At 63.9% G+C, this 25,125-nt stretch overlaps 2 protein-coding genes across 5 annotated transcripts in view; one reads left to right on the plus strand and one right to left on the minus strand.

Annotated features, from left to right (window-relative positions):
- ARHGEF25 (Rho guanine nucleotide exchange factor 25) overlaps positions 1 to 14,607 on the plus strand; it is a 32,234-nt gene extending 17,627 nt beyond the window's left edge. For 3 of the 4 annotated variants that reach the window (XM_048832213.2, XM_048832209.2, XM_048832212.2), the window contains 11 exons: positions 351 to 454; positions 908 to 977; positions 2,107 to 2,196; positions 8,332 to 8,424; positions 8,996 to 9,046; positions 9,718 to 9,795; positions 10,446 to 10,637; positions 11,808 to 11,988; positions 12,392 to 12,606; positions 12,825 to 12,926; positions 13,699 to 14,607. In XM_048832213.2, the coding sequence (XP_048688170.2) occupies positions 351 to 454; positions 908 to 977; positions 2,107 to 2,196; positions 8,332 to 8,424; positions 8,996 to 9,046; positions 9,718 to 9,795; positions 10,446 to 10,637; positions 11,808 to 11,988; positions 12,392 to 12,606; positions 12,825 to 12,926; positions 13,699 to 13,788 (1,266 nt within the window). In that variant the 3' untranslated portion in view covers positions 13,789 to 14,607. The remainder of the gene's footprint in view (positions 1 to 350; positions 455 to 907; positions 978 to 2,106; positions 2,197 to 8,331; positions 8,425 to 8,995; positions 9,047 to 9,717; positions 9,796 to 10,445; positions 10,638 to 11,807; positions 11,989 to 12,391; positions 12,607 to 12,824; positions 12,927 to 13,698) is intronic. The other variant, XM_048832211.2, reaches the window with a different exon arrangement.
- Positions 14,608 to 16,231: 1,624 nt separating this feature from the next.
- Positions 16,232 to 20,969, minus strand: LOC125627754 (transcription factor Sp5-like). The gene is made up of 2 exons (XM_048832234.2): positions 20,788 to 20,969; positions 16,232 to 18,180 (listed from the first exon to the last, which is right to left on the minus strand). The coding sequence occupies exon 2, from the start codon at positions 18,043 to 18,045 to the stop codon at positions 17,206 to 17,208; it is 840 nt and encodes a 279-aa protein (XP_048688191.1). The 5' UTR covers positions 18,046 to 18,180; positions 20,788 to 20,969; the 3' UTR covers positions 16,232 to 17,205.
- Between the last annotated feature and the right edge of the window lie 4,156 nt (positions 20,970 to 25,125).

Raw genomic sequence — 25,125 nt, forward strand, 5'->3', positions numbered from 1 at the left:
GCCCCCTCTCCGGACAGACACCATCCCTAGGGCCCCCCTCCCCGGGAAGCCCCCCACATCCCCAGGGCTGCCCAGCAGCAGGCCCAGTCCTAGACCCCTGCTGGGTAGCCCCCCAAGCCTAGTGCCTCCCCGCAGAGCCCTCAGCCCCAGAGCTCTGCCCCAGGAACATGGCCCCTCCCTGGGGTGAGCAGAAGCCTCTCCCCTGGCCCAGCACCTCCCGCCGGGGGCTCCATCCCCCCCTCACCAGGGGCCCTACCCCTCCGCCGCAGACCTGGCAGCAGCAGAGCCCCACCCCCACCCCATGTACCCCCAGCGGCAGCTCCCCGCTAATCCGCCCCTCCTGCCCCCAGGGCTACATGGCGACCATGCGTGCCCGGGGCATGCCCGAGGACATGGAGGGCAAGGACAAGATCATCTTTGGGAACATCCATCAGATCTACGACTGGCACAAGGAGTGAGTCAGGGGATGGGACGCTCCCCCCCAACCACCTGCCCTCCACGTGGGTCACAGAGACACACCCCCCCCCCCGCTCGCGCTGTGTCCCAGGGGCTGGGTCTCCCTGTGCTGCCAGGGCCAGGCTGGCTGCCTCCCCACACCCACGTATAGGCTGGGGAGGGCACACAGATGCACCCCCAAGAGATCTCTGCAGCGACCCCCCCTTCCGCCCACTGCAGAGGCGTGCCCGGACTCTGGAAGGATCAGGGAGACGTCTGAGGGCACCAGGCGAGTTCCCTGCTTCCAGCCATCCGGTGCCCTGCTCTGCCCTCTCCCAGATGTGGCCCCTTGTGGTGCCTGCATGCCCGCTGGGCCCCTGGCACACCCAGCTGCCTGAGGGGCTGGGGGGGCAGAGGGTCAGGGGGGGTCTGCCCCATGGTTCTCAGCCCTCTCTGCCCCCCCTCCCCCCAGTTACTTCCTCAAAGAGCTGGAGAAATGTCTGCACAACCCGGACCTGCTGGCGCAGCTCTTTGTAAAGCACGTGAGTCCCGGGCGTCGCTGCATGTTCCCTGCCCTGCCAGCCTGCCCCTGGCGCTGCCCTGCCCCCCAGCCCTGGCCCCGCCCTGCCAGCCTGCCCCTGGCCCCGCCCTGCCCCCCAGCCCTGCCCTACCTCCAGCACCACCCCACCCCCAGTCCTGTCTTGCCAGCCCACCGGGCCCTGCCCCTGGCACTGCCCTGCCTCCAGCCCTGCCCCACCCCGCCCCACGCCAGCCTCCAGCCCACCAGGCCCTGCCCCTAGCCCCACCCTGCCACTAGGCCCCGCCCCCAGCTCTGCCCCCAGGCCCCGCCCCTGGTCCCACCCTGCCATCAGCCCCGCCCCACCTCACCCCATTCCCAGCCCTGCCTCACCAGCCCACCGGGCCCCTGGCACTGCCTTGCCCCCAGGCCCCGCCCCCTGCCCTGCCCCGGCCCTGGCCATGCCCCCAGCCCCAGCCCCATCCTGCCACCAGGCCCCGCCCCACCATCAGCCCCCAGCCCCACGACTAGCAGGCCCCCAGGCCTGCCCACACCACTAGCCCTGCCCCCAGCCCAGCCATCCCACCTGGCCCCACTCCCAGCCCCACCCTGTCCCAGGCCCCACCCCTACCCTGCCACCAGGTCCAGGTCCCAACCCATCATGCTGCCAGGGCCCTCCCCCCAGGTCCCACCATGCCACGAGGACCCCACCTCATCACGCCCCGGAGGCCCTGCCCTATCACCCCACCACTCCACCTCGCCGTGCCATGGGGCCCAGGTCCGGCCCTGTCACACCAAGAGGGCCCCGCCCCTGATCTATGCCGCCTCCTGCCCCTCGCCTCCTGCCCCACGAGGGCTGCACGCCATGGGGCTGACTGCCATATGGTGCTGCAGGGGCCCTGCCAGCTCTCCTGTGGGCACGTAACTGCCGGGCATCCTGGCTCCACTGGGGGCTGCCGCAGGTCGCAGCGGGCATCAGCCACGCCCTCGCGGGGATAGACGCAGGAGCATGTTCCAGCGTGTATTAGCGTGACGTAGCATGTGGTCGCATGGGCTGGCAGGTATTGGAGTGTGTGCTCATGCTGTGGGGCATGTTCTGGCGTGTGCAGGCGTGTGCCTGGGACCGTTGTCACCTGCTCCCCGTTCCCTTCCAGGAGCGCCGTTTGCACATGTACGTCGTTTACTGCCAGAACAAACCCAAATCGGAGCACATTGTCTCTGAGTACATCGACTCCTATTTTGAGGTGAGGGGACCCCGGCTTCCTCATCTGGCCCCTCTATGACCGCCCCCCACAGCTGGGATGCTGGTTACCCCCATTAAACCTGTCACGGAGTCCCCGGGTGATGCTCTGGGACTGCTCCCCATGAAGCCAGGGAGGACTCTGGGGCAGTCGCCTTTCTGTGAGCAGCCTGTCTTCAGGACACACAGCTCACCCGGCTCCACCTTCCTGGGTCTGACCTCGGAGCATTCAGCATCCTCTGCCCCTCCGTGCGCTTCCCACAGCGAGTCCGCCCAGGCAGGGTCCGGGGGGGGGGGGGGCCAGAGGGTCCTGCCCCCCAACTTCGCAGTCAGACGTGACTTTCAGCCAGCCAGTAAAACAGAAGGTTTATTAGACAGCAGGAACATGGTCTAACACAGAGCTTGCAGGTGCAGAGAACAGGACCCCTTAGCCGGGTCCATTTTGGGGGGCAGTGAGCCAGACAACCATGTCTGCACTTCACTCCATGTCCCAGCCAGCCCCAAACTGAAACTCCCTCCAGCCCCTCCTCCCCTGGGCTTTGTTCCTTTCCCGGGCCAGGAGGTCACCGGATTCCTTTGTTCTCCAACCCTTTAGCTCTCACCTTGCAGGGGGGAAGGGCCCAGGCCATCAGTTGCCAGGAAACAGGGTGTCGGCCATTCTCTGTGTCCAGACCCCTGCACACACCTGCCCTCTAGGGCTCTGCAATGATCATACACCCTTACCCCACCACCTAGATCCTTAAGAACTGCATAGGGGAAACTGAGGCACCCCACACTATTCAGAGGAAACATTAAAAACAGTCCCACTTCGTCACACACATCTCTCCCCCCTTTGAGACAGAACTGAGCAGGGTCACTTTAGGCGGTGACCTGGGGAAGTTCGAAGCCACCAACGTTCCCATGGATGCCCCAGCATCTCTTCCATTCCTTGGTGGGAGTTACACCAGGCCCTTCCAGTTTTACACCCTTCCAGTTTCACGCCCTCCCTTAGGTCGGGGGTGGTCGATAGCACTCGCATGCCGCATATGGGAAGGTTTATGCGGGCCATGCTCTTTTGCCACCCCAAAACCCCCGGGGGTCAAACTGGGATCGGGTCTTCTCCCAGCGCTCCAGTCTGGAGGGCTGCAATTCGGGCTCTCTTGGTTAAGAGCCCCTATCTTGACCTGGGCCACATACTGTTCACTTACAGAACTAGCATGGAGACATCCCTTTCTCAACAACTTTGTCTCCCCAACAAGCTGGCCAAACACAGCCACTTGGTTATAGGACTGTTTAACTTTCTTAACAGCTTTCACTTAATCTGAGACCTTCTCAAAGCTATCCACACTGGATCCTTCAACAGGAAAGTCAGTGGATCCATTCACAACAGAAAATTTCTGGCTGTTAGGAACTGAAACTTTCTTGATTAAGTTTCAGATGAACAGCCGTGTTAGTCTGTATTCGCAAAAAGAAAAGGAGTACTAGTCTCTAAGGTGCCACAAGTACTCCTTTTCTTTTTTCTTGATTAAATCACTTTCACGCCCTTCAGTGGCAGTAAACTGCTTGCAAAGACTCCATGAGGATTCCTTTCCCTAGGGCTTTTCTATGCAACAATTCACCCTTCACAGAAATTCTCCCCTTACCCTCTTTACCTAGGACTTGCTCTAAAGGAACACTTTCCTGAGCAACAACAGACTCTTTCTGGGTCTCCCTTACATCCAGAATTACCTCTGGCCTATCCAGCGGATTCCTACACAATCCCCTTTCAAGCAAACTTACAGACTTCCTAGATAAAATGCTAGAAGCATTCTCCTTCCCTTTGCCACACACAAGTTCAGGAATCTTTTCCTTCTTTCTACAGGTTTCCACACCCTCAGTAGGTAACACAATCAAATCACCTTTCTGCTCTCCTTGTGCCCTGGCTAGGATCTCACCCTGATTAGACAGAGTTGCGACACTCTTTCCCAACAACATACTAGCTACGGGCAAAATACAAGCACCAGAATTGTCTGGTCTCTGGGATTTTACATAGACTAACTGGATGTGACCTAGTTACAGGGCCATTCTCCCGAGCAGACACAAACTTAGGACCCTTCCCTTCCTGGGCTTTAGCTGAATCCAGAACCAACTCTGAGACAACTGCACGACCCTCAGTCATCACAGGCTGAAAGGCCCCTTTAAGAGCCGGAGACACTTTCTCCTTTCCCAGACACACAGGTTGGGATCTCATTCCCCTTGTCCCAGCACACAGGGCTGGTCACAGACAACTGCTTGGAGACCAGGGTAGCTCCCTCCATAGGCAAGTCAATACCCCTGACAGACACACGCACGTTTCCTTCCCTGTCACACTTCTCCACCCAGCTAACAGGTAAGGTCCAGGGACACTCATCTTCCACCCTCCTCGCCTTCCCACCCTGCTGACTAGACACAGCCGTCAGCTCACAAGGCTGCCTAGGCTCATCCAAACTTTCCTTACCAAGCACCTTGCCACTCCCCACAGATCCCCTGCCCTGCCTGTGTCTCCCCCCACTCAGCTGGGGTCTCAGCTCCCACTGTGCTCAGCGCTGCCCTTGCTGTCCCAGTGGGGTAGGCAGCGAGCTCGCTGCTTTCCTCACTGCATCAGAGCCAGCGTGAGCCCCCTGAGCCCCCTCTCCGGTGTGCAAGGGGGCGGGGAGCATCTCTCTGTCCCACCCAGCCCCAGGGGTCTGGTTACAGGCAGGCAGGTAGCCTGAGCCTAGCCGCTCCTCCCCCCTGCCAGCCAGGTCATCTGCATTTTCACTGACCATTTCCCTCTCCACCGATTGGTTCCCTGGATTCAAATTCAAACCCTTGGCTGTTACAGGAGCAAGGCCTGGATCCTGTCCCAAAGAGACACAGTCACCCCCCAACAGGGTCTCGCAGCTGGTGTCCTGGAGAACCCCAACGACCAGCCAGCCCCACCCCTCCTGGGTCTGCACAGGGATCTGGGCCATAGGCAGGGTGAGGGGCTTCGTCCCTGGGACCCTCACCCAGCTCACACAGCCCCTCAGCATCTGAGGCTGCACCATCCCGGGGCCTGACAGCCGTTCTCTCTGTCCCAGGATCTCGCCACCCCAGGAATGTCTCCCCATTGACCATCACCTTCCGCTCCCACTGGAGGTCCGAGGGACCCGACCCCAGGAAACTCCACACAGACATATAGGTTGGGGTCAGGAGTGGGAGCCTCTCCACCTCCCCATCCATCTGGCTGACGGAGTCTACGGCCTTGGGACCCAGCAAGGGAGCTAGACACCGGGGCTTTTCTGCAGGGTCCCCCTGGTTCAAATCGCCAGCCTGCTCAAAGGCAGTGAGGTGGTGTCACGGAGTCCCTGGGCGATGCTCTGGAACTGCTCCCCATGAAGCCAGTCAGGACTCTGGGGCAGTCGCCTTTCTGTGAGCAGCCTGTCTTCAGGACACGCAGCTCACACAGCTTCCACCTTCCTGGGTCTGACCTCGGAGCATTCAGCATCCTCTGCCCCTCCGTGCGCTTCCCACAGCGAGTCCGCTCAGGCGGGGCTCCTGGGGAAGCCAGAGGGTCCTGCACCCCAACTTCGCAGTCAGACGTGACTCTCAGCCAGCCAGTAAAACAGAAGGTTTATTAGACGACAGGAACATGGTCTAAAACAGAGCTTGCAGGTGCAGAGAACGGGACCCCTCAGCTGGGTCCATTCTGGGGGGCAGTGAGCCAGACAACCACGTCTGCACTTCACTCCATGTCCCAGCCAGCCCCAAACTGAAAACCCCCCCAGCCCCCCCTGCTCTGGGCTTTGTTCCTTTCCCGGGCCAGGAGGTCACCTGATTCCTTTGTTCTCCAACCCTTTAGCTCTCACCTTGCAGGGGGGGAAGGGCCCAGGCCATTAGTTGCCAGGAAACAGGGTGTCGGCCATTCTCTGTGTCCAGACTCCTGCACACACATGCCCTCTAGGGCTCTGCAATGATCATACACCCTTACTCCACCCCCTAGATACTTAAGAACTGCCTAGGGGAAACTGAGGCACCCCCACACTATTCAGAGGAAACATTAAGAACAGTCCCACTTCGTCACAGGTGGCATCCACATCCCCCCCTCCTTAACCAGGGGCAGCAATTTAATCTCGAGGTTCCCTGCGGAACTGGCCCCCCAGGGTCTATCCCCACTCACCCCTGGGAGGTCCCCTAGGCCTCTCCGCTCCCCCACCGCCAGTTCATGCTGCTGCTGCTTCTGCAGCTCTTTCTCGGGCTCTCGCTGTCTCTCACAGTCGTCTTGCTCTCTGGGACTCAGCTCCAATCCCGTCCGTCTCGGATCCCCCGATAGAGAACCCGATCATGAAGACCCCCGTCTGGTCGGGGACAGGAGTCTTGGGGATGCCTGGCTACCACTCCAGCTGCTCCCAGATCCTGCTATAGCCCCAGTTGGGGTCAGGAATCTGTCCCTGAGAGCGGTCATCCTCCTCCAGCTGCAGGATGAACTGTGCTTTGGTGAACTTTCCAATGCTCAACCCTCTCTTTCTGCACAGGGTTACAATGTCCTTCTTAAGGAGACGGTGACAGGCCGTCACTCCGCTCTTCCCAAGTTGTTGTGGACTCACAGGCCTGTGTGCTCTCAGCTCCCCACGGTTTCCAGGGAGAACCCCTCGTGTGCCAGCCCTTCTCGAGGTCACCACCTCTTTGCCAGGGTCCAGCTGCAGACTCCTCCGCCCCTGGGACCGCTCGCTGCAATCCCCAGGGGAACCCTGTTACTGCAAAAGTCCTTCTCTCTCCCAGGGCCAAGCCGCAGGCTCCTCAGCCCCTGAGACTGCTCCACGCAGTCCCCAGGGGGACCCCATTACTGCACAGTCCTACTCGCTGGTCACACACTCCTAGGGGTTAACCATCCCCCTGAAACCGCTCCTCGCTGAGCCTTCAGCACGCCTGGTCCTCGTCAATCCCCCTTCGTTTTACTGCTCCCCAGTCACTTACTGCGGGAAGAGCCATCCATGGGGTGCAGTTCATCCCACCGCTAGCACCAGTTGTCACGGAGTCCCTGGGCGATGCTCTGGAACTGCTCCCTACGAAGCCAGTCAGGACTCTGGGGAAGTCGCCTTTCTGTGAGCAGCCTGTCTTCAGGACACACAGCTCACACAGCTTCCACCTTCCTGGGTCTGACCTCGGAGCATTCAGCATCCTCTGCCCCTCCGTGTGCTTCCCACAGCAAGTCCGCCCAGGTGGGGTCCTGGGGAAGCCAGAGGGTCCTGCCCCCCAACTCCGCAGTCAGACGGGACTCTCAGCCAGCCAGTAAAACAGAAGGTTTATTAGACAACAGGAACATGGTCTAACACAGAGCTTGTAGGTACAGAGAACAGGACCCCTCAGCTGGGTCCATTTTGGGGGGCAGTGAGCCAGACAACCCCGTCTGCGCTTCACTCCATGTCCCCAGCCAGCCTCAAACTGAAACTCCCTCCAGCCCCCACTCCTCTGGGCTTTGTCCCTTTCCCGGGCCAGGAGGTCACCGGATTCCTTTGTTCTCCAACCCTTTAGCTCTCACCTTGCAGGGGGGAAGGGCCCAGGCCATCAGTTGCCAGGAAACAGGGTGTCGGCCATTCTCTGTGTCCAGACCCCTGCACACACCTGCCCTCTAGGGCTCTGCAATGATCATACACCCTTATCCCACCACCTAGATACTTAAGAACTGCATAGGGGAAACTGAGGCACCCCTACACTATTCAGAGGAAACATTAAGAACAGTCCCGCTTCATCACAGGACCCCCCTCACCCCTCCCTCGCCCTCTGCAACCTGCCCCACGCTCCTCCCCTCATCCTGTGCAACTTGCCCCATTCGACCCCCCCCTTGCTCCCCCAGTTCCCCTTGTCTGACCCCCCCTCTTGCTGTCCTGGCTCACCCCTTCCAAGCCCCTCCCAACCTCACTCCCCCAGTGAGGATCCCACCTTGCTACATCCGATCCCCCCTCCCTCCCACAGCTGGGACCCCAGCTCACCCCATCCGTCTCCTCCAACCTGCCCAGTCTGACCCCACCCCCACTTACTGCCCCAGCCAGAACCCCAGTTTGCCCCGTCTGCCCCCCACCCTGCTGCCCAGCCTGGCCCCTCCCAACCCTCCTGGAGGTGGGCAGCACCAGGCCAGTGGGGGCACCACAGGGCTGATTTGCTGCCTCTGTTTCCCCAGGAGCTGAAGCAGGAGCTGGGCCACAGGCTGCAGCTCAACGACCTGCTGATCAAGCCAGTGCAGAGGATCATGAAATACCAGCTGCTGCTCAAGGTGAGAAAGGTCTAGCAGGGCCGGGGGTGCTCCGCCCCAGAGCCAGCCGCCCACCCCGGGCTGCCCAGGGATGGGGATGCTCCAGCCCAGAGCCAGCCACCCACCCTGGGCTGCCCAGGGACGGAGACGCTCTGCCCCAGAGCCAGCCGGCCACAACCTGCTGCCCAGGGGTGGGGACGCTCCGCCCCAGAGCCAGTCCAACGTCTCTGTGATGCCTCTGAAGCCCGACCCACAGCCCCCTGCTAGCCCAGCCCTGGGTTCTCCGGAGCGTAAACACCCCCTCTGGGTTCTGCTGAAGGCTCAGTGTAAAAAGCAGCAAACCCAGTGTCTTGGGAACCCAGCCCTGCAAGCTGAGTGGAACAGGGTGGCTCTGAACCAGGCTCCCTGCCCTGGCATCCTGCCCTGGCACATCTGCTTCTTCCTCTGCCCATGTTAGGAGGGACGCCATCTGCTTGGGGGTTAATTGGGGCCGTTGCCAGCCCCTTGATGGGGTCAGGGCACCCCCTTTCCCATCGCATCCAGGATCTGGAGTCGAACCCCATCCCCCAGTCCCTTTTCTCTTGCGTCCCAGGATTTCCTGAAGTACTACAGCAAGGCCGGGATGGACACGGAGCAGCTCGAGGTAGGGATGGAAAGAGCCAGGAGTGGGGGGCGCCCGGCCCACAAGCTTCTGCCCGGGGCAAGGCCCCACTGGGCTTAGGGGTCGTTCCCTGCAAATGCACCATCCCAACCCTGTAGCAGTGTCAGGGGGGATTGGGCAACATTTCCCTGGGAACCGGGGGGCCATGGGGCAGTGTCTCCATAGAGACCAGGGGGTCACGGGCAGCATCTCCATGGGGACTGGATGGGGCATGGGCAGCATCTCCATGGGGACTGGGGGACCACAGGGCAGCGTCTTCATGGGAACCAGGGGGACATGGGGCAGCATCTCCGTGGGGACCGGAGGGGGCACGGGGCAGCACGTCTCCATGGGGACTGGGAGGCACGGGGCAGCATCTCTGTGGGGACTGGGGGGGCGGGTGTTTGCCAGGGGGGTTCATCCTGGGGTTGGTTCAGTTCCCACTGGGAAAATGAAAACAACTGGGTCATTACCTGAGCAGTGTGTGTGTGTGTGTGGGGGGGGGGGGCAGTGCGAGTCTGGGGAAAACCCACCCAACTCCGCCAGTGCCCCTTACTCCCGACTGGCAGCCCCAAGTGTCTGCAGCTCCTGCCACCCAAGGTGGTGCGAGACGCCCGGCTGCCCCCCGCCTGGCCCAGGGCCTTTCCTGGCTCTTACTCCCCCTTGCCTCGCAGAAAGCCGTGGAGGTGATGTGCTTCGTGCCCAAGCGGTGCAATGACATGATGAACGTGGGGCGGCTGCAGGGCTTCGAGGTAGGAGTCGGGTGGGGGGGTCTCCTCTGAGCTCCGGGCATTGGCATCCCTCGGGGGGGGGGGGCAAGCAACTGTCTCCCCACCACGCATAGGCCCTGTGCTTGGGCAGCCTCTGCTCCCGCCGCAGGGGGTTGGAGGTGGCTCTGCTGTCAGCCTGCCATGGCCCCCCCCAGGGGCACTCTGGGACCCGGGGTTGTGGGGGGAATTAGGGGGTCTGTGCCCACTGGGGGGGGTTTAGAGGATCCGTGCCCTCTGGAGATGGAGGAGTTACAGGGTCCATGTCCCCTGTGGGAGGTTGGGGGGCTCCATGGCTCTTTGCCCATATTCCAGGGTGCTGGGCCAGACCTTGGCTGCGTTCTGCCCCCTCGCCTGTTCGCCGAGCGGCCACCAGGGGGCACCGATTCCCCCCAAGGCTCCCCTGGAGCTGGGATCTGAACCTGAGCACCCCAGTGGGTCCTGTGGGGCCGTGGCTGTTCCCTGACTGGCCAGGTGGAGTGGGTGCTGATGGGGGGCTGGGGTGTGGTCAGGTGGGGGGCGCTGGCAGAGTGGGTCAGGTGTTGGTGGGGCGCGGGGGGGGTGACAGGAAGTTGGAGGGGCTGGAGGGGGGGGCTTTTGGCCCCCACGTGACCCCTCCCTCCCGCCCCCCCCAGGGCAAGCTGACAGCACAGGGCAAGCTGCTGCAGCAGGACACCTTCTGGGTGACGGAGCAGGACGGCGGGTTCCTGCCCCGCTGCCGGGAGCGACGGGTCTTCCTCTTCGAGCAGCTCGTCATCCTCAGCGAGCCGCTGGAGCGGCGCAAGGCCTTCGCCACGCCCGCCTACCTCTTCAAGAGCAGCATCAAGGTACCGCCGGGAGCCCCGCCCCACCAGGCCCCGCCCCCACCCAGGCAGCTCCGCCCCCGGCAGGCCCCGCCCCCACCTCTAGAAGGCCACACCCCCTGTGCAGCTCCACCCTGCTGGGCCCCGCCCCCACCATGGAGCCCCGCCTCTGGCAAGCCACCCAGGGGGACTCCCCCTCTAGCAGACCACACCCCCCCCATGGAGCCCCGCCCCTGGCCGGCCCCACCCCCACCCGTAGCAGGTCACACCCACCCACGGAGCCCCACTCTGGTGGGCCCCGCCCCCCACCATGGAGCTACACCCCCACCCACGGAGCCCCGCCCCTGGCAGGCCCCTTCCCCACATCTAGAAGGCCACACCCCACCCATGCAGCTCCACCCTGGGGGCCCTGCCCCCACCACAGAGCCCCGCCTCTGGCAGGCCACACCCCCACTAGGGAGCCCCGCCTTTATTGGACCCCGCCCATGCCAGAAGCCCAGCTCCCCCCTGGGAGCCCCGCCCCTAGCAGGCCTCACCCTGTCCTCGCCTCAGGAAGCTCCGCCCACCCAGGCAAGTCCCACCTCTCAGAGGCGCTTCCTACCCGCTTTGGTGAGACCCGGGTGGTTGGAAGCTGGTGCCCAGCCCAGAGCTCAAGTCCTGGGGGCATCGCGCGTGGCAGGACCCAGGACCTGCCCCCCCACCCCAAGCACACAGCAAAGGGGGCAGAGCTGGGTTCGCAGGCATCTTTCCCAGGGGCAGCTGCCAAAAAGGGAGCGGGAAGTGAGGGGCTGGGACCTCATGTGCTGTGGCCCCTGCAGCCCCCTGCCACTGTACCCGCCCTGTGACCCACGCCTGGGGGTCGCTCCCTGCCACTGCACCCTCCCCGCCCTGTGACCCACGCCTGGGGGTCGCTCCCTGCCACTGCACCCTCCCCGCCCTGTGACCCACGCCTGGGGGTCGCTCCCTGCCACTGCACCCTCCCCGCCCTGTGACCCACGCCTGGGAGCCCCCCCCGCCCTTCTGCACCAGGGGGACTGGGACCAGAGCCAGGGTCCTCTCGAGGGGAACTGAGCATCCCCGGCTGTGCCCTCGCCGGCCCGCTCCAGCGTGGGCCCCAGGTCCCTGGTGGGGAGGGGGCAGCCAGTGGCGGGGGGCTGGGCTGGCTCCCCTCTCAGGCCCGGCTCCCTGCGTCAGGTCAGCTGCCTGGGGCTGGAGGAGGGGGTGGAGAACGACCCCTGCAAGTTCGCCCTGACGTCGCGGGGGGCCGACCGCAGCAGCGTCCGCTACGTGCTCCAGGCCGCGGCCCCTGAGATCGCCCGGGCCTGGGCAGCCGACATCAGCCACATCCTGGAGACCCAGCGCGACTTCCTCAACGGTAGGTGGCCCCCCCAGCTGCCCCGGCCCCCCCTTTCTCCCCAGGGCTGCCCCAGCTCCCCACCCTGCCGCTGGGCTGCCCTGTCCCCTCCACGCCCCTTTGCTGCCCCACCCACAGCCCCACCCTTTGGTCTGCCCTAGCCCCCCTGCTGCCCTAGCCTCCCCTCCTCCATCCCCAGGGCTGCCCTAGCCCCCTCCCCGGGTTGCACTTTCTCCCCTCCCCACCCTTATCTGCCCTGCCCTAGGGCCCTGCAGGGTGAGAGGGTCCCAGAATGCGCCGGGGAGCGTCCCCCAGGGGGTATCGGCACGTGGGACCCTCCCTTGCCCCAGGCGTGTGGGGTCCGCGCGCTGTGTGAGCCCCCGTGTGTTACGTGACGCCCCGTGTGGTTCCCCCCCCCCCACAGCACTGCAGTCGCCCATCGAGTACCAACGGCGGGAGAGCAAGTCCCGCAGCCTGGGCTGGGTGGGGGCCCCACAGGCATCGCCACGCAGCGGCCCCCTGCGGCCCCACTCCTCTGCCTCCATGGACAGGAACATGGGGCCCGGCCTCCGTCCCTACAACTGCTCCCTGCCCTCGCTCCTCCTGCCCAGCAGCCACCCGCGCCTACTGCCCACTGAGGTACCGGGAGAACTGGGGGGTGGGGGTGGGGCCTGGGGGTCCCAGCTGAGGTGCGGGGTGGGGGGCATGGACTGAGGTTGGAGTCTGGGGGGCCCTAGTTGAGATAAGGGGGTGGGGGGCAGGGACTGAGGTCAGGGTCTAGGGGGGCCCAGACCTGGGGAAACCCCTTCCCTGAGCCAGGACTCCTGGGTCCACTTCTCCTTGCCCTTTCCTTGCAGCCTGTCCGCAGCCAGAGCTCCCCCATGCCCATGATGGCCTCCCCAGCCCACGTCTGCCTCGACTTCCCCAGGGGCCCCGAGCCAGGCGAGCCCCCCTCTGGGGTGAGTGATGGGAACAGCTCCATGAGGGCTGCGTGGCTGGAGCTGGGGCGAGGGGAGCAGGTGTCGGGGGGGCTGGGGCAAGGGGGGCTCGCCGGGGAACGTCTCTTCTGCTCCTGCTTTGTAATATCGTCCCCCTGGGCCCTGCCAGTGCCCCCCAATCCTGACCCGCAGCCCCCTGCTACCCAGCCCTGGGCTCCCCCCCAGCTGTACCAGTGCCCCCAATATCGACCCCACAGCCAGGGCCGCCCGGGGGGGCAAGTGGGGCAATTTTCCCCGGGCCCCACAGGGGCCCCCACAAAAGTTTTCAGGGCCCCTACGAGAGTTTTCGGCGTCGGGGGTCAGACTTCTTCTGCTCCAGGTCTTTGGCGGCAATTCGGCGGCAGGGGACCTTCCGCTCCATGTCTCCGGCAAAGTGCCCCAAAGACCCAGAGCGGAAGGACCCCTGCCGCCAAAGACCCCAGTCCCCCTGAATCCTCTGGGCGGCCCTGCCCGCAGCCCCCTGCTATCCCAGCTCTGGGCTCCCCCACCCCACTCTACCAGTGCCCCCAATCCCGGCCCGCAGCCCCCCTGCAATGGTTCCCGTCCACTGGGGGTTTGTGGTCAGCTCTTGTGAGTTCGGGGCTGAGGCCTGGTGGTGCTAGGGGGGAACCGCGGGTTCTGGGGAGCAGGGACCAGTGTTCCCCAGCATTGGGGTGGGCAGGGGAGTACTGGGGGACAGGGCCAGTCTGGCTGGGGAGGGGGTGCTGACTCTGGCTGTGTTTGTCCCTGGCAGGCCCTGAGGGGGGCAGGCTGCCCGCCCCCTGAGTTGGGCTCCGACTCCCCCAGTGCCCGGCTAGCCAAACTCGACGAGGACGAGCTGTGACCCACCCCCTTCTGGGGACTCTGGAGGGTGCTGCCCCCCCACAGCCCAGGAAGTGACCTGCGAGGAACGGCTGGGCCCCCCCTCAGAGGCAGGAGTGAAGCTGGGGAGACCTGGGGCCCCGCACCCCATGCTGCCCCCCCCCCCCAGGAGAAGGGGCAGCCAGGCGGGGACCATGGATGTGACCTTGAGCATCGTGCCTTTTGGCCAAGGACCCTTGAGCTGAAGGGGGTACGGGGGTCTGCCCCTCCCCCACCCAGGACCCTTCAGTGCACGGAGCTGCCATGGGGCTGGGCAGTGGGGTGCTGGGGAGGGGGCAAATGGGGCTCTGGACAGATGGGGAGGGGGCCTCTGCCCCCACCTGGGAGCTGAGTTGGACCCAGCCAGACCCCGACCCCGTCCCCCTGACCCCCAGCTGCGGCCCCTGCTTTATTGGGGGGGTTCCCAGATCCCCCCCCCCCCCCGCTCCCTGGGGACGTTTAGCAGCCCCAGGCTGTCAGGGCCCTCCCCCTTCTGCCCCCCCCCATCTCTGGCTCCAGAGATTGCAACATCCCCCATCCCCGCCCCCAGTGACCCTCTGGCCTGGCCCAGCTGCCCAGCCCAAAGGCGGCTTCTCTCCCAGGCTTCACCTCTTCCCATGGGAATCAGGCCCCCTTTCTGGACCAGGGAATGCAATGTGGGGCTCCCCTGGGCCCGCCCCCCCAGGGGTCTCACCCCCGGGCCCACAGGCCCCTGTATATGCATGCTGCTGGGCCCCGGGTTGGGAGTAGGGGAATTATTTTGTTTAATAATAAAGTTTTTGGTTTATCAAATGGGGAAAAACTGGCTGAGCTTGGAGCCCCCCAGGCAGTCTAGGGGGTAACAGCACCTTCTGCACTCTTGGGGGGCAGCCCCCTGCCGCCCATCGGTAGGAGCAAGAGCACATGCTGGGCTCGCACCTGTGTGGGGCAGGTCCCTCTCCGGGGCATGGGCTCTGCGGCCAGGGGCCATGGGCCCCCCTAGGGCTCAGGGCATGGGGGCATCACTGCCTCATGCTGACACCCCTGGCAGGGTCAGGGCCAGCTCTGGGGGTCAGGGGCAGCAGGGTGCCCCAGGCAAGGCCATGGGGTGGGCCCCTGGTTTGCCAGACAGAAGCCACAGCAGGAGGGGCCCCCTAAGCCCCAGGGACTGTGCCTACAGACTCATCCTGCCCTCACAGCCTCTAGCTTGGAGGGTGTTGACTAGTGGGGGGCTGCAGGTTGGGGTATGGGGTGTTGGCAGAGCTGGGGCGGGGCAGTGGGTCAGGAGTGAGGGGCGGGGGCTAAACGGGGGCCCATGCATCGAATGGGGGCTAGGGATGGGGGCTGCAGGTTGGGAGTAAGGGGTGAAGGCTGTGGGTTGAGAGTGGGGGCATGGGTGGGGGGCTTTCCTTTCCTGTTTATGGCCCCGGGGGGGGGCATTAAGACAGATCAGATCTAAGGGCCAGCTCCCCCTCCCCCTCCTTCTGGGGATGGGGGGGTGTTTACCCACCTGCTGGGGCTTGGCCCAGTCAGATTCCACAGCTCCCCAGGAATGAGCCCCCCCCCCCGAATTCCTGGATTCCCCCCTCCCAACTTTGCTCCCTGAAACAGCCGTCCCCGCTGTGGGCCCAAAATGGGGGGGTCTGCTCTGACATTCCCCCCCCCATGTGGGCTCAGCACCCCTCCTGTCCCCCCAAAGGCACTGGTGGGGTGGGAGCGGGGGGATCACGTGGGCTCAGCCCCTCACCCGCACTGCCCCCCTCCCCCGAGGTGGCCGCATTCCGGTGGTGCCTCACAGTGCCCCAGGGCTGCCCCCCGTTCTCTGGGCGGTGACCCCCATCTCAGCCAGGTCGGGGAGGCGCCCCCCCACTCCCTCCCACTGGGGCCCTAGAGACTGGACCAACCAGAGTGCCTGGGACAGTGTCAGGCATTTAATGGGTGACAAGCACCGTACATGGGGCGGGGTGCAGCCCGGCCCCCTGGAGCCAGCCCCCCCCCCCCCCAAGCTGATGTCAGAAGCGTGTGTGTGACCTCGCTCGCTGTGATGTCACAGTGACTGTGTGGGCCCCAGCGGGGGAAGGGGGATTTGGCAGCTGCCCTCATGTTCACTCTGGGGTCCAGGCATCAACCCCCCCACCCCCTCCCCAGGACAGGGGGTCTCAGTGCTGTGTGTTTAGTTCTAGCCACCTCCAACCCCCCACACCCCAAGCCTCCAGCTGGGCCGGCAGTCCCAGGACTGGCCGCTCCATCATTCCTGGTGAAGAGCCATGAGGGAGGAGGCCTGGGGGCAGGGGGTCCCCACACCCCCGCCCTCTGGGTCACAATGACTGGCTTTTCCAGCGGGAGCGGCTGTGGAAATTTGAGACTCCTGGGGGTGTCTCTGCGGGTGTGTCCGGGTGCTCTGGGGGACGTCTCTGTGGATGACTGGGGTTCTCTGCGGGGGGGGGGGGGGGGAGGGCATCTCCTTGGGTGTCGGGGTGCTCCAGGGGAGGTGTCTCCGCGGGTGTCTGGGGGTGCTTTGGGGGGTATCTCCGTGGGTGTCTGGTGGAGGTGTCAACGCAGATGTCCAGGGTGCTCTGGGGGGGACGTCTCCGTGGGTGTCCAGAGTGCTCTGGGGGAGGTGTCTCTGCAGATGTCTGGGAGGGGTGTCTCCACGGGTGTCCAGGGTGCTCTGGGGGGGACGTCTCCGTGGGTGTCCAGAGTACTCTGGGGGAGGTGTCTCTGCAGGTGTCTGGGAGGGGTGTCTCCACGGGTGTCCAGGGTGCTCTGGGGGGGGCATCTCCGCGGGTGTCCGGGGTGCAGTCATTGAGGGTGTCTGGGGTGCTTTGGGGGAGCGTCTCCATATGTGGCTGGGGTGTTCTGGGGGGGCATCTCTGTGGGTGTCCATGGTGCTCTGGGGGGGGCATCTCTGCAGGTGTGTGGGGTGCTTGGGGCTGGGGGTGTCTCTTCGACCCAAAGTTTTCCCAGGATGGCATTCTCGGTCGCGAAATGCCAAACTCCAGGCATCTCACGGCGACTGTCTCAAAGTTCCCCGTGGAGGGGGATAGCCCTGGCTGTGCCTCGGGTGTCTGGGCTGTCTGGGGAAAACCCACCCGGCCCGTGGGGATGCGAGGGTCCACCCTGGAGGAACCCAGCGCTTTGGGGTCGCGTGATCGGGGCCACCTGGGCCCTTTCAGAACATTCCTAGGGGCGAAACATTCCCAGCTGGCCTCAGCGGCCGGACTTGGGACCTTTCCCGCCCGCTGGAAAATCCTGGGTTGGACCCGCGCTGCCTCGTTCATCCGCCGTGCGTCTCCAGGTGTGCGTGAATTGTGTGCGCACGGTGTGGAGTGTTGGCATGTGTGCCCGGGAGCGCCTGCCTCAGTTTCCCTCCCCCCCCCTCCGCAGGGCTCCGTCCCCCATAGCAGCTGCGGGGCCCCCCTCACTCCTGCTTGACGGGGCCCAGCTGGCCCTTGGGCCGCTTGCCCTGGTGGGTCTTGACGTGCTTGGCCAGGTGGTCGCTGCGCATGAAGTGCTTCCCGCAGCCCTGGCAGCCGAAGCGCTTCTCGCCCGTGTGAGTCCGCAGATGGCGCTGCAGTTCGTCCGAGCGGACGAAGCTCTTCCCGCAGTACAGCCAGGTGCAGACGAAGGGGCGCTCGCCCGCGTGCCAGCGCAGGTGGGCCTTCAGGTGGGACGTCTTCCCGTAGACCTTCCCGCAGCCCGGCAGGTGGCACGCGTGCTGCTTCTTCCTGCCCGGCTCCTCAGCGCCCGCCTGGCACTTGGGGCACCTGCAGCGCCGACAGCGCCGGGCCGGCCCCAGCGGCCCCTTGGGGGAGCTGGCCAGCAGGGCCGGGAGCGGGGGCTGTGGCCCCAGCATCAGGGGCCGGCTCAGGTGGAAGGCGGGCAGGTGGCCCGGGGTGGGCTGCTGCAGGCTCCACCAGGGGGCATCTTCGGCGTGGCCCCCCGGGGGGGCGGCAGCTGGGGCGCTGGGGGGCCCGGGGCCCAGGGGCCGGGGGGCCATGCCGCCGGAGCTCTGCAAGAAGCTGGGGAAGTCCTGCGCCTCAGAGAAGTGGTAGGCGGGGCCGGGCGGCCCCTGGGGAGCCAGGATCTTGACAGGCGACAGCTCGAAGGAGTAGGTGTGCTCGGCCGGTGGGGTCAGGGGCAGCTCGTGGGAGCCCGGGGCCCCGTGCCCGGGGTACTGCGCCTTGGGCAGCCCGAAGGCCATGGCGGGGGCACTCAGCCCAGAGCCGGCTGGCACCTCGTTGCTCCAGAGTTGAAACATCCCAGCGGGGCCACCCGCAGCCTCAGAGGTGGCCGGGGCGAAGTCCGCGGAGGAGGGTCCCACAGCGGCTGCCAGGAACGCCAAGGAGGGGTGGTGGGGAGCAGCTTGCTCGGGGGAGGAGACGGGGGTCCTGTCCTGGGGCAGAGAGAGCCAGAGTCAGGCGGGGCCAGACCCAGCAGCGAGAACAACCCTCTGCCCAGTACCAGCCCTGCAGCATCCCCCCCGAGCCCCTGCATCACCTGCCCCCCCACCCTGAGCATCTTCCCCCCCCTGCACCAGAGCGTCACCCCCCCCAGCCCCTGCCTCACCTGCCCCTCACCCTAAGCATCTTCCCACCCCCTGCACCAGAGTGTCACCCCCCCAGCCCCTGCATCACCTGCCCCCCCCAGCCACAGCAACCCTCTCCTCTGCCAGAGTATCACCCACCCACCTGCCCATCACAGCATCACACCCCCCAGCCACGCACCGCAAGCTGCAGCATCACCCACCTGGGGCACTCCCCTTCCCAGCTCCACCAGTCCTGCCTCTAGGGGGTGCCCACGGCCCCACAGAACAGAACCGGCCCCACAGCCCCAGCTGCTCATTAGCCTCTGATGCGAATGTCCCGGGGCACCGCAGCAGGACTGACCCACCCCAACCCCAGCTGGCTCCTGCCCTTCTCAGCTTCCTGCCTGGAGAGGCAGCGGGTGGGGGTGGGAGGCTGAGTGGGGGCAGGAGGCTGGATGCGGAAGGGGCTGCGTGGTTCCTGGGTGACCCCCAGGCAACGCTGGGCACAGCTCAGACCAGTCTGGGGGGCCCAGCACTTTGCCCGAGTGGAGCCAAGCACAGTTCTGGGGCGGGAGCTGGGGGTCTGGAGCTGCAAACTCCTCCCCCTACCCTGGCAGCCATGCCAGCGGCTGTGTGTGCCCTGCCCAGGGCAGGTCAGGCCCCTGGGGGGATCCCCCTCAGCTGATCAGCCTCAGGATGGGAATATATCCCAGTCGATGATACCCTCCCGGTGCCAGCCCCCAATGCCTGCTCCCTAAGAGATGCCAACCAAGTCATGCCAGCAAAGCAGTGCTCTGTCTGTGTCGCTAGCAGCCCCTGGGGTGACTAGAAAGTTGAGGGGTTTGCAAAGCTGGGTTATTAACCCAAGCCCCGATGACTGTCCCCCTGCCCAGCCCATCTGCACAGGGGAGGGTGTTACACTGAGCCTGCCACTGCCCTGTCCGGGATACCCAGCAGGATCCGGTCTCGTCATCTGACAGGCTGATTCCACCAGGAGATGTTTTACCTTGGAGATCCCGGAGTGTTTCTCTCTAGAGTTTGAGAACTTTGCTTTGCCACGCGGTCCCGTGCCATGGGAGGGCTCACCCACCAGGCCCCAGCCTGGTCCCATGGGTGCTGCTCTAGGGTCCTCACTGAACTCACTCCAGATTTCACCGGGTATCTGGGAGCAGAGTCTGACCCAGAGGTTGGGGGCTCTTCACTAGGTGGCCCCTGCACCACAAGGGAGACGTGGAGACCTCCCTGTGCGTCCTGTGTCACCAGTGGTTTGGGCATGGGGGCACTCACCCTGATGCACACGTGCGAGGGGCGAGCCAGCCTACTGGGCTATAAATGGGACAAGGGGGCTCAGCTGAGGTTTCAGAGGAACCGGAGCCCTGGGGGAGAGGCGGGTGGCAGGGGCTGCAGTGGAGAAGGCTCTTGCACGGGAGCCCAGCGAGAGCTAAGAAGGCAGCTCCAGATTTGCAGAGTGACTCATGCCCTGTGATGGGTGGGGGGGGTCTAAAAATGTGGACCCCCCCCCAACCCTAGCCAGATAGGGAGCAGAACCCACCGCTCAGCTCCCACTGACAGTCACAGGCTAGAGGATCGTGGGCGCTTGAACTGGGAATGGCAGCCTGAGGGTCAGGGGACATGGCACACCCGGGACAGCTGGTGAGTGCTCTGCCTGTCCCAGCGGCCTCTGGGCCTGTGCAACTGGGGTCACAGCCCTGAGCCCAAGTCCCAGCTGGGTAACATCAGCCGCTTGCGGGTTCTGGTCCTTTGGGCTCCAGGGGGCCGGGGCTTCCCACCAGCCCCTCTGGAAGAATGAACTTTTCTAGGCAGGCAGCTGCCCTAGGACTGGGCAGCCCAGTCATGGCCCAGCACCTGGCGTTGGTAGGTAGCTGCCTGTCCCCCGAAGCCCCGGCAGAGAGTGTGTGGCTGGCTGGCTGGCTCCATGTGTGTCTCCGTCTCTGGGTGCGACAGACCCGCTCGGCCCCAGGGGACCCGGGGAAGAAGCCCAAGGGGCGTGGGTCTAACACAGAGGCAAAGCCCGCGGGTTAGCTGCCCTCCGCTGAGCTCAGCTCTGAGTGGGAGGGATCCAGAGGGCGGGCCGGGGTCAGAAGATTGTTCCTGTCCCGTGCCAGGCTAAGCGCAAGGAGAGGATCTTCCATGGGAATCGCCTCTCTTTGCTCCCCTCCCCTCAACCCCCTCCCTCGGTTCCGGACAGCGATCTGCCTCCCAGCAAGGCGTGCTCAGGATCGGGGCCCCCGGAGTGCTGTTACATCCCCCCCGCCCAGGGTTCGCCTCCCCGCCCCGCTGCGTGGCAGGGCGCAGGACTTGGGTAGGAAAGGGCGCAGCTCTCCGGGGCGCACGCAGCATTCCAGCTGGGAAGGCGCCGGGGAGGGGGCGGGGGTACCTTGGCCCATCCCCAGCCCGCCGGCGCGGGGAGCCGGCAGATCGCCTGAGTTCCCGGCCGGAAGGGAAGCCCCTTACCTGCAGCAGAGCTGGGGTCCGGTAGCTGGGGTCCGTGCGCGCTGCGCCCAGGCTGGCCACGGCCGGGGGCTCAGGGCTGCTCCATAGAGCGCGGCGCGCCGCGGCTCGCAGGCGTCTCCCTCCTTCTCCAGCCGCCGCTTCTCCCCCGGCCGCATCTTTTGGCTTTTCCCCCTGCGCGTAAACTTTTGTTTTTTTTGGGGCTGCCCCCTCAGCCAATCAGGAGTGCGGAGCGGAGGCAGCCTTTGAAGTCCGGGAGCGAACCAATCATTCAACTCGATGGAGGGATTTCAAAGGGGTCTGGCTGGGTCTCCTTTAAGCGCCGGGCTCCCCTGCTGGGCCGCTTGTTATGGATGCAAAGGGGCCGATTGGGCTCGTGTGAAGAGCCCCGGCTGCTCGTTTTATCTCTTGAAAGGTAGAGCGCGAGGTGGGGTTTTTAGGGAGTCGGGGGGGGGGGAGGGGAATGAGCGCGTGGGATGCAGCAAATGGTTCCTCTTGGGTGCGTGACATGGCAGTCCAGCAGCAGGGCCTGGCCCTGGAGACTCACCCCAGAGCTGGCTGCATCTAGGATAAGGGAGGGAGTTTGTGGGTCCAGGACGCCCCCTGCCCAGTGCCCTCCACCCAGTTTAAGGGCCCAGGACGCCCCCTCTCGCTCTAACCACTGGGCCATCCTGCCTCTCTCTGTCTAGTGGCCGCCCCAACCTGCACCTTCCTGCTTTGTGGCCATACAGATGCAGGGAGGGACCCACAGGAACCCCCTCAGCTTGGCACCCCAGGATCAGGTGGCCACTGGGTCGTTGGGGGCCCACTGCTGCTTGGCTCACTTCGTATCCAGCCTTCGGACACTCCCAGTAACAGAGCCGGGTGTTTTGGACACGCGGGAGATTCCCCCAGCGGCTCTGCACCAGGGAAGGGTGTCACTGACTCGCCGATCATGCCCACTCTTGGCCCTGTATGGTCCCTGGGGCGAACCCCCTTCAGTGAGACAGCCCTTCTCGGGGGCCCACTCTCTCTCGGGAGTTAAGCCCCTCCACCTCTTGGAACCGCACCTCTCTTGTCACAAAGGGCTCCCAGAGATGGCCGCGCAGACCACCCCCTCCGGGGAAAGGGAGGGGGGAATGAAGCATCAACTCTCCCATGCCTGACTTGGGGGGAGTGGGGGTGGTCAGAGACCTGCTTGACGTCAGTAATGTAATTAGCATTTGCTCCCAGATACCCTGGTGATGGGCACCTGCAGGAAAGTGAGAGAGACCGACTGGTAGATGGGCAGAATTACAGCAGGATGGCTGGACAGACAGACAGATGATACCCCCCCCCCCACACACACCTTTCTCCAAGGCCTGCCAAGGCTCCGCTTTGCCAAGACTGGCCAGCTGGCCTCCTCTTTCCACGTGGAACTGGCACCGGCCCTGAGACGGGGCCTGCGTCCATGTGTCCGGCCTGGGGGGTGGCACCCTGCTGCATCTGTGCCTGTCCGCTGCTCGGCAGGGGCCTGGCTGTGGCTGCTGGACCCAGACAGGGGCTGGCGTCCATCCGCCCTGCCCAGGTGGTGAGATACGGTGAGCGAGCAGTGAGGGCCAGCAGGCAGGAGCTGGCAGGAGGCAGGTGGGCCCCAGCCTGGCGGGGGCGGGGGGGGTACTGCACTGCATGGAGGGGGTGTGGGGGAGTTATGTGTGTCAGCCATGCTCTGAATCCTCCCCACTCCATCCCAGTTGCCCCTCCCCCAGCTCTCCTCCCCTTCCCCCACCCCAAGGCCTTGGGAATACCTGGGCCCAGGTCTGCCCTTCCATGAGCCCCAGGGCTAGGTGCAGGGCATTGTATGCAAATAGCCCATTGTGCTGCCTTATCTCCCGGCTCTGGGCTGCCCCCACCCGCCCTGGGATCAGGGGGCCCAGCCACCCTCCATTTGCGCTTTCCATCCCTAGGGTGGGTTTCACTGAACTCCCGGGGAGGGGTTGTTTCTGTCCCTCCGTTCCCCTCCCCCAACCCTCTGGTATGCGCCAGGACCTCCCCCCATCCCCCACAGCCCAAGGAGCTGGTATCCCCGGCCGCCCCCTCCCCTGGCCACGTCTACAGGACAGCTGTCACTCAAAGGTGTTCACACAATGCTAGTGTAGACGGCACCAGGCCTCGGCTGGCCGGCTGCAGCTCGCCCTTCCGGCCCCGTTGGCCCTACGGCTCGGCGGGCAGGGACTCGGTGGTGGGTGTGGTGGTGACAGGGCCGTGGGCACCATCCGCTGGGAACCGTCTGTCACCCTGGAGGTGGGACCTGGCCCCAGTGCCATCGGGAGGGGTGTGGTGGGGGGCTGCCGGCAGAGAGTATTCTCTCCCCCAGGGGGGCCATGGCAGGCAGCCCCAGGCCAGATGTTGTATCAAGAGGCAGAAGGGGGTGGGGGTGGTAGTGAGTGGGTGTGTGCAGGAGTGGGAGTTGTGTGTGTGAGTGTTGTATGAGTCTGGTAGCAGCCCCTGTGCGGTGCAGGAGCGCATGTGGGTGTGGGTGTGCAGTGGGGCTGTGTGTGCATGCAATGCAGGTGTGTGTGTTTGTGCAGTGTGTTCGTAGTGCATGCAGTCGGTGTGTTTGTGCAGCGCATGACTGTGTGCAGTCTGTGCTTGTGTTTGTGCAGTATGTGTGTGCATGCAGTGTGTGCAGTGAGTGTGTGTATCGGGTGTGTTCGGTACATGTGCGCATGTGCAGTGAGTGTGTGTATAGTGTGTGTTCAGTGCGTGTGCATGTGTGCAGTGAGTGTGTGTATAGTGTGTGTTCGGTACATGTGCACATGTGCAGTGTGTGCAGTGAGTGTGTGTATAGTGTGTGTTCACTGCAGGTGCGCACGTGCAGTGTGTGCAGTGAGTGTGTGTATAGTGTGTGTTCAGTGCATGTGCACGCATGCAGTGTGTGCAGTGAGTGTGTGTATAGTGTGTGTTCGGTGCATGTGCGCACGTGCAGTGTGTGCAGTGTGTGTGTGTATAGTGTGTGTTCGGTGCATGTGCGCACGTGCAGTGTGTACAGTGTGTGTGTGTATAGTGTGTGTTCGGTGCATGTGTGTGCATGCAGTGTGTGCAGTGAGTGTGTGTATAGTGTGTGTTCGGTGCATGTGTGTGCGTGCAGTGTGTGCAGTGAGTGTGTGTATAGTGTGTGTTCGGTGCATGTGCGCGTGTGTGCAGTGAATGTGTGTACAGTGTGTGTTCAGTGCATGTGTGCAGCAAGTATGTGCGCATACAGTGCGTGTTCAGTGTGTGTGCATGCGGTGTGTTTTTCAAGTGCATGTGTTTCTACAGTGTGCGCATGCAGTGTGTGCGTGCGTGCCTTGTGTTCATGCAGTGTATTTGTGAAGTGTGCGCGTGTGCAGTGTGTTTGTGCATTGTGCACATGCATGCAGTGTTTGTGCAGTGTTTGTGCAGTGTATTTGTGCAATGCGCATGTTTGTACGGTGTGTGTGCATGCCGCATGTGCGCGCAGTGTAGGTGTGTTTGTGCAGCAGCTGAGGTGTTCGTGTGTGTATCAACGATGGCCGGGGGCGTGTGTAGCAATGGCAGGTGCGTGCGAGCTGCAGCTGTGTGCGGCCATGGCGCATGGGCGTGTGTGTGCGGGCAGTGTGTGCAGTGAATGTGTGTACAGTGTGTGTTCAGTGCATGTGTGTGTGAGCAGTGTGTGCAGTGAATGTGTGCACAGTGTGATCAGTGCATGTGTGCAGTGAATGTGTGTACAGTGTGTGTTCAGTGCATGTGTGTGCGGGCAGTGTGTGCAGTGAATGTGTGCACAGTGTGCAGTGCGTGTGTGCAGTGAATGTGTGTACAGTGTGTGTTCAGTGCGTGTGTGTGCGGGCAGTGTGTGCAGTGAATGTGTGCACAGTGTGTGTTCAGTGCGTGTGTGTGCGGGCAGTGTGTGCAGTGAATGTGTGTACAGTGTGTGTTCAGTGCATGTGTGCAGTGAATGTGTGCACAGTGTGTGTTCAGTGCGTGTGTGCAGTGAATGTGTGTACAGTGCGTGTGCAGTGAATGTGTGTACAGTGTGTGTTCAGTGCATGTGTGTGCGGGCAGTGTGTGCAGTGAATGTGTGTACAGTGTGTGTTCAGTGTGCGTGTGCAGTGAATGTGTGTACAGTGCGTGTGCAGTGAATGTGTGTACAGTGTGTGTTCAGTGCATGTGTGTGCGGGCAGTGTGTGCAGTGAATGTGTGTACAGTGTGTGTTCAGTGTGTGTGTGCAGTGAATGTGTGTACAGTGTGTGTTCAGTGCGTGTGTGTGCGGGCAGTGTGTGCAGTGAATGTGTGCACAGTGTGTGTTCAGTGCGTGTGTGCAGTGAATGTGTGCACAGTGTGTGTTCAGTGCATGTGTGTGCG

The sequence above is a fragment of the Caretta caretta genome, chromosome 20, assembly GCF_965140235.1.
Source record: "Caretta caretta isolate rCarCar2 chromosome 20, rCarCar1.hap1, whole genome shotgun sequence".
NCBI classification, from domain to species: domain Eukaryota; kingdom Metazoa; phylum Chordata; order Testudines; family Cheloniidae; genus Caretta; species Caretta caretta.

Excerpts from the sequence above, each read along its gene's own strand:
- LOC125627754 (XM_048832234.2), bottom strand. The coding sequence starts at position 18,045 with ATGTTTCAACTCTGGAGCAACGAGGTGCCAGCCGGCTCTGGGCTGAGT.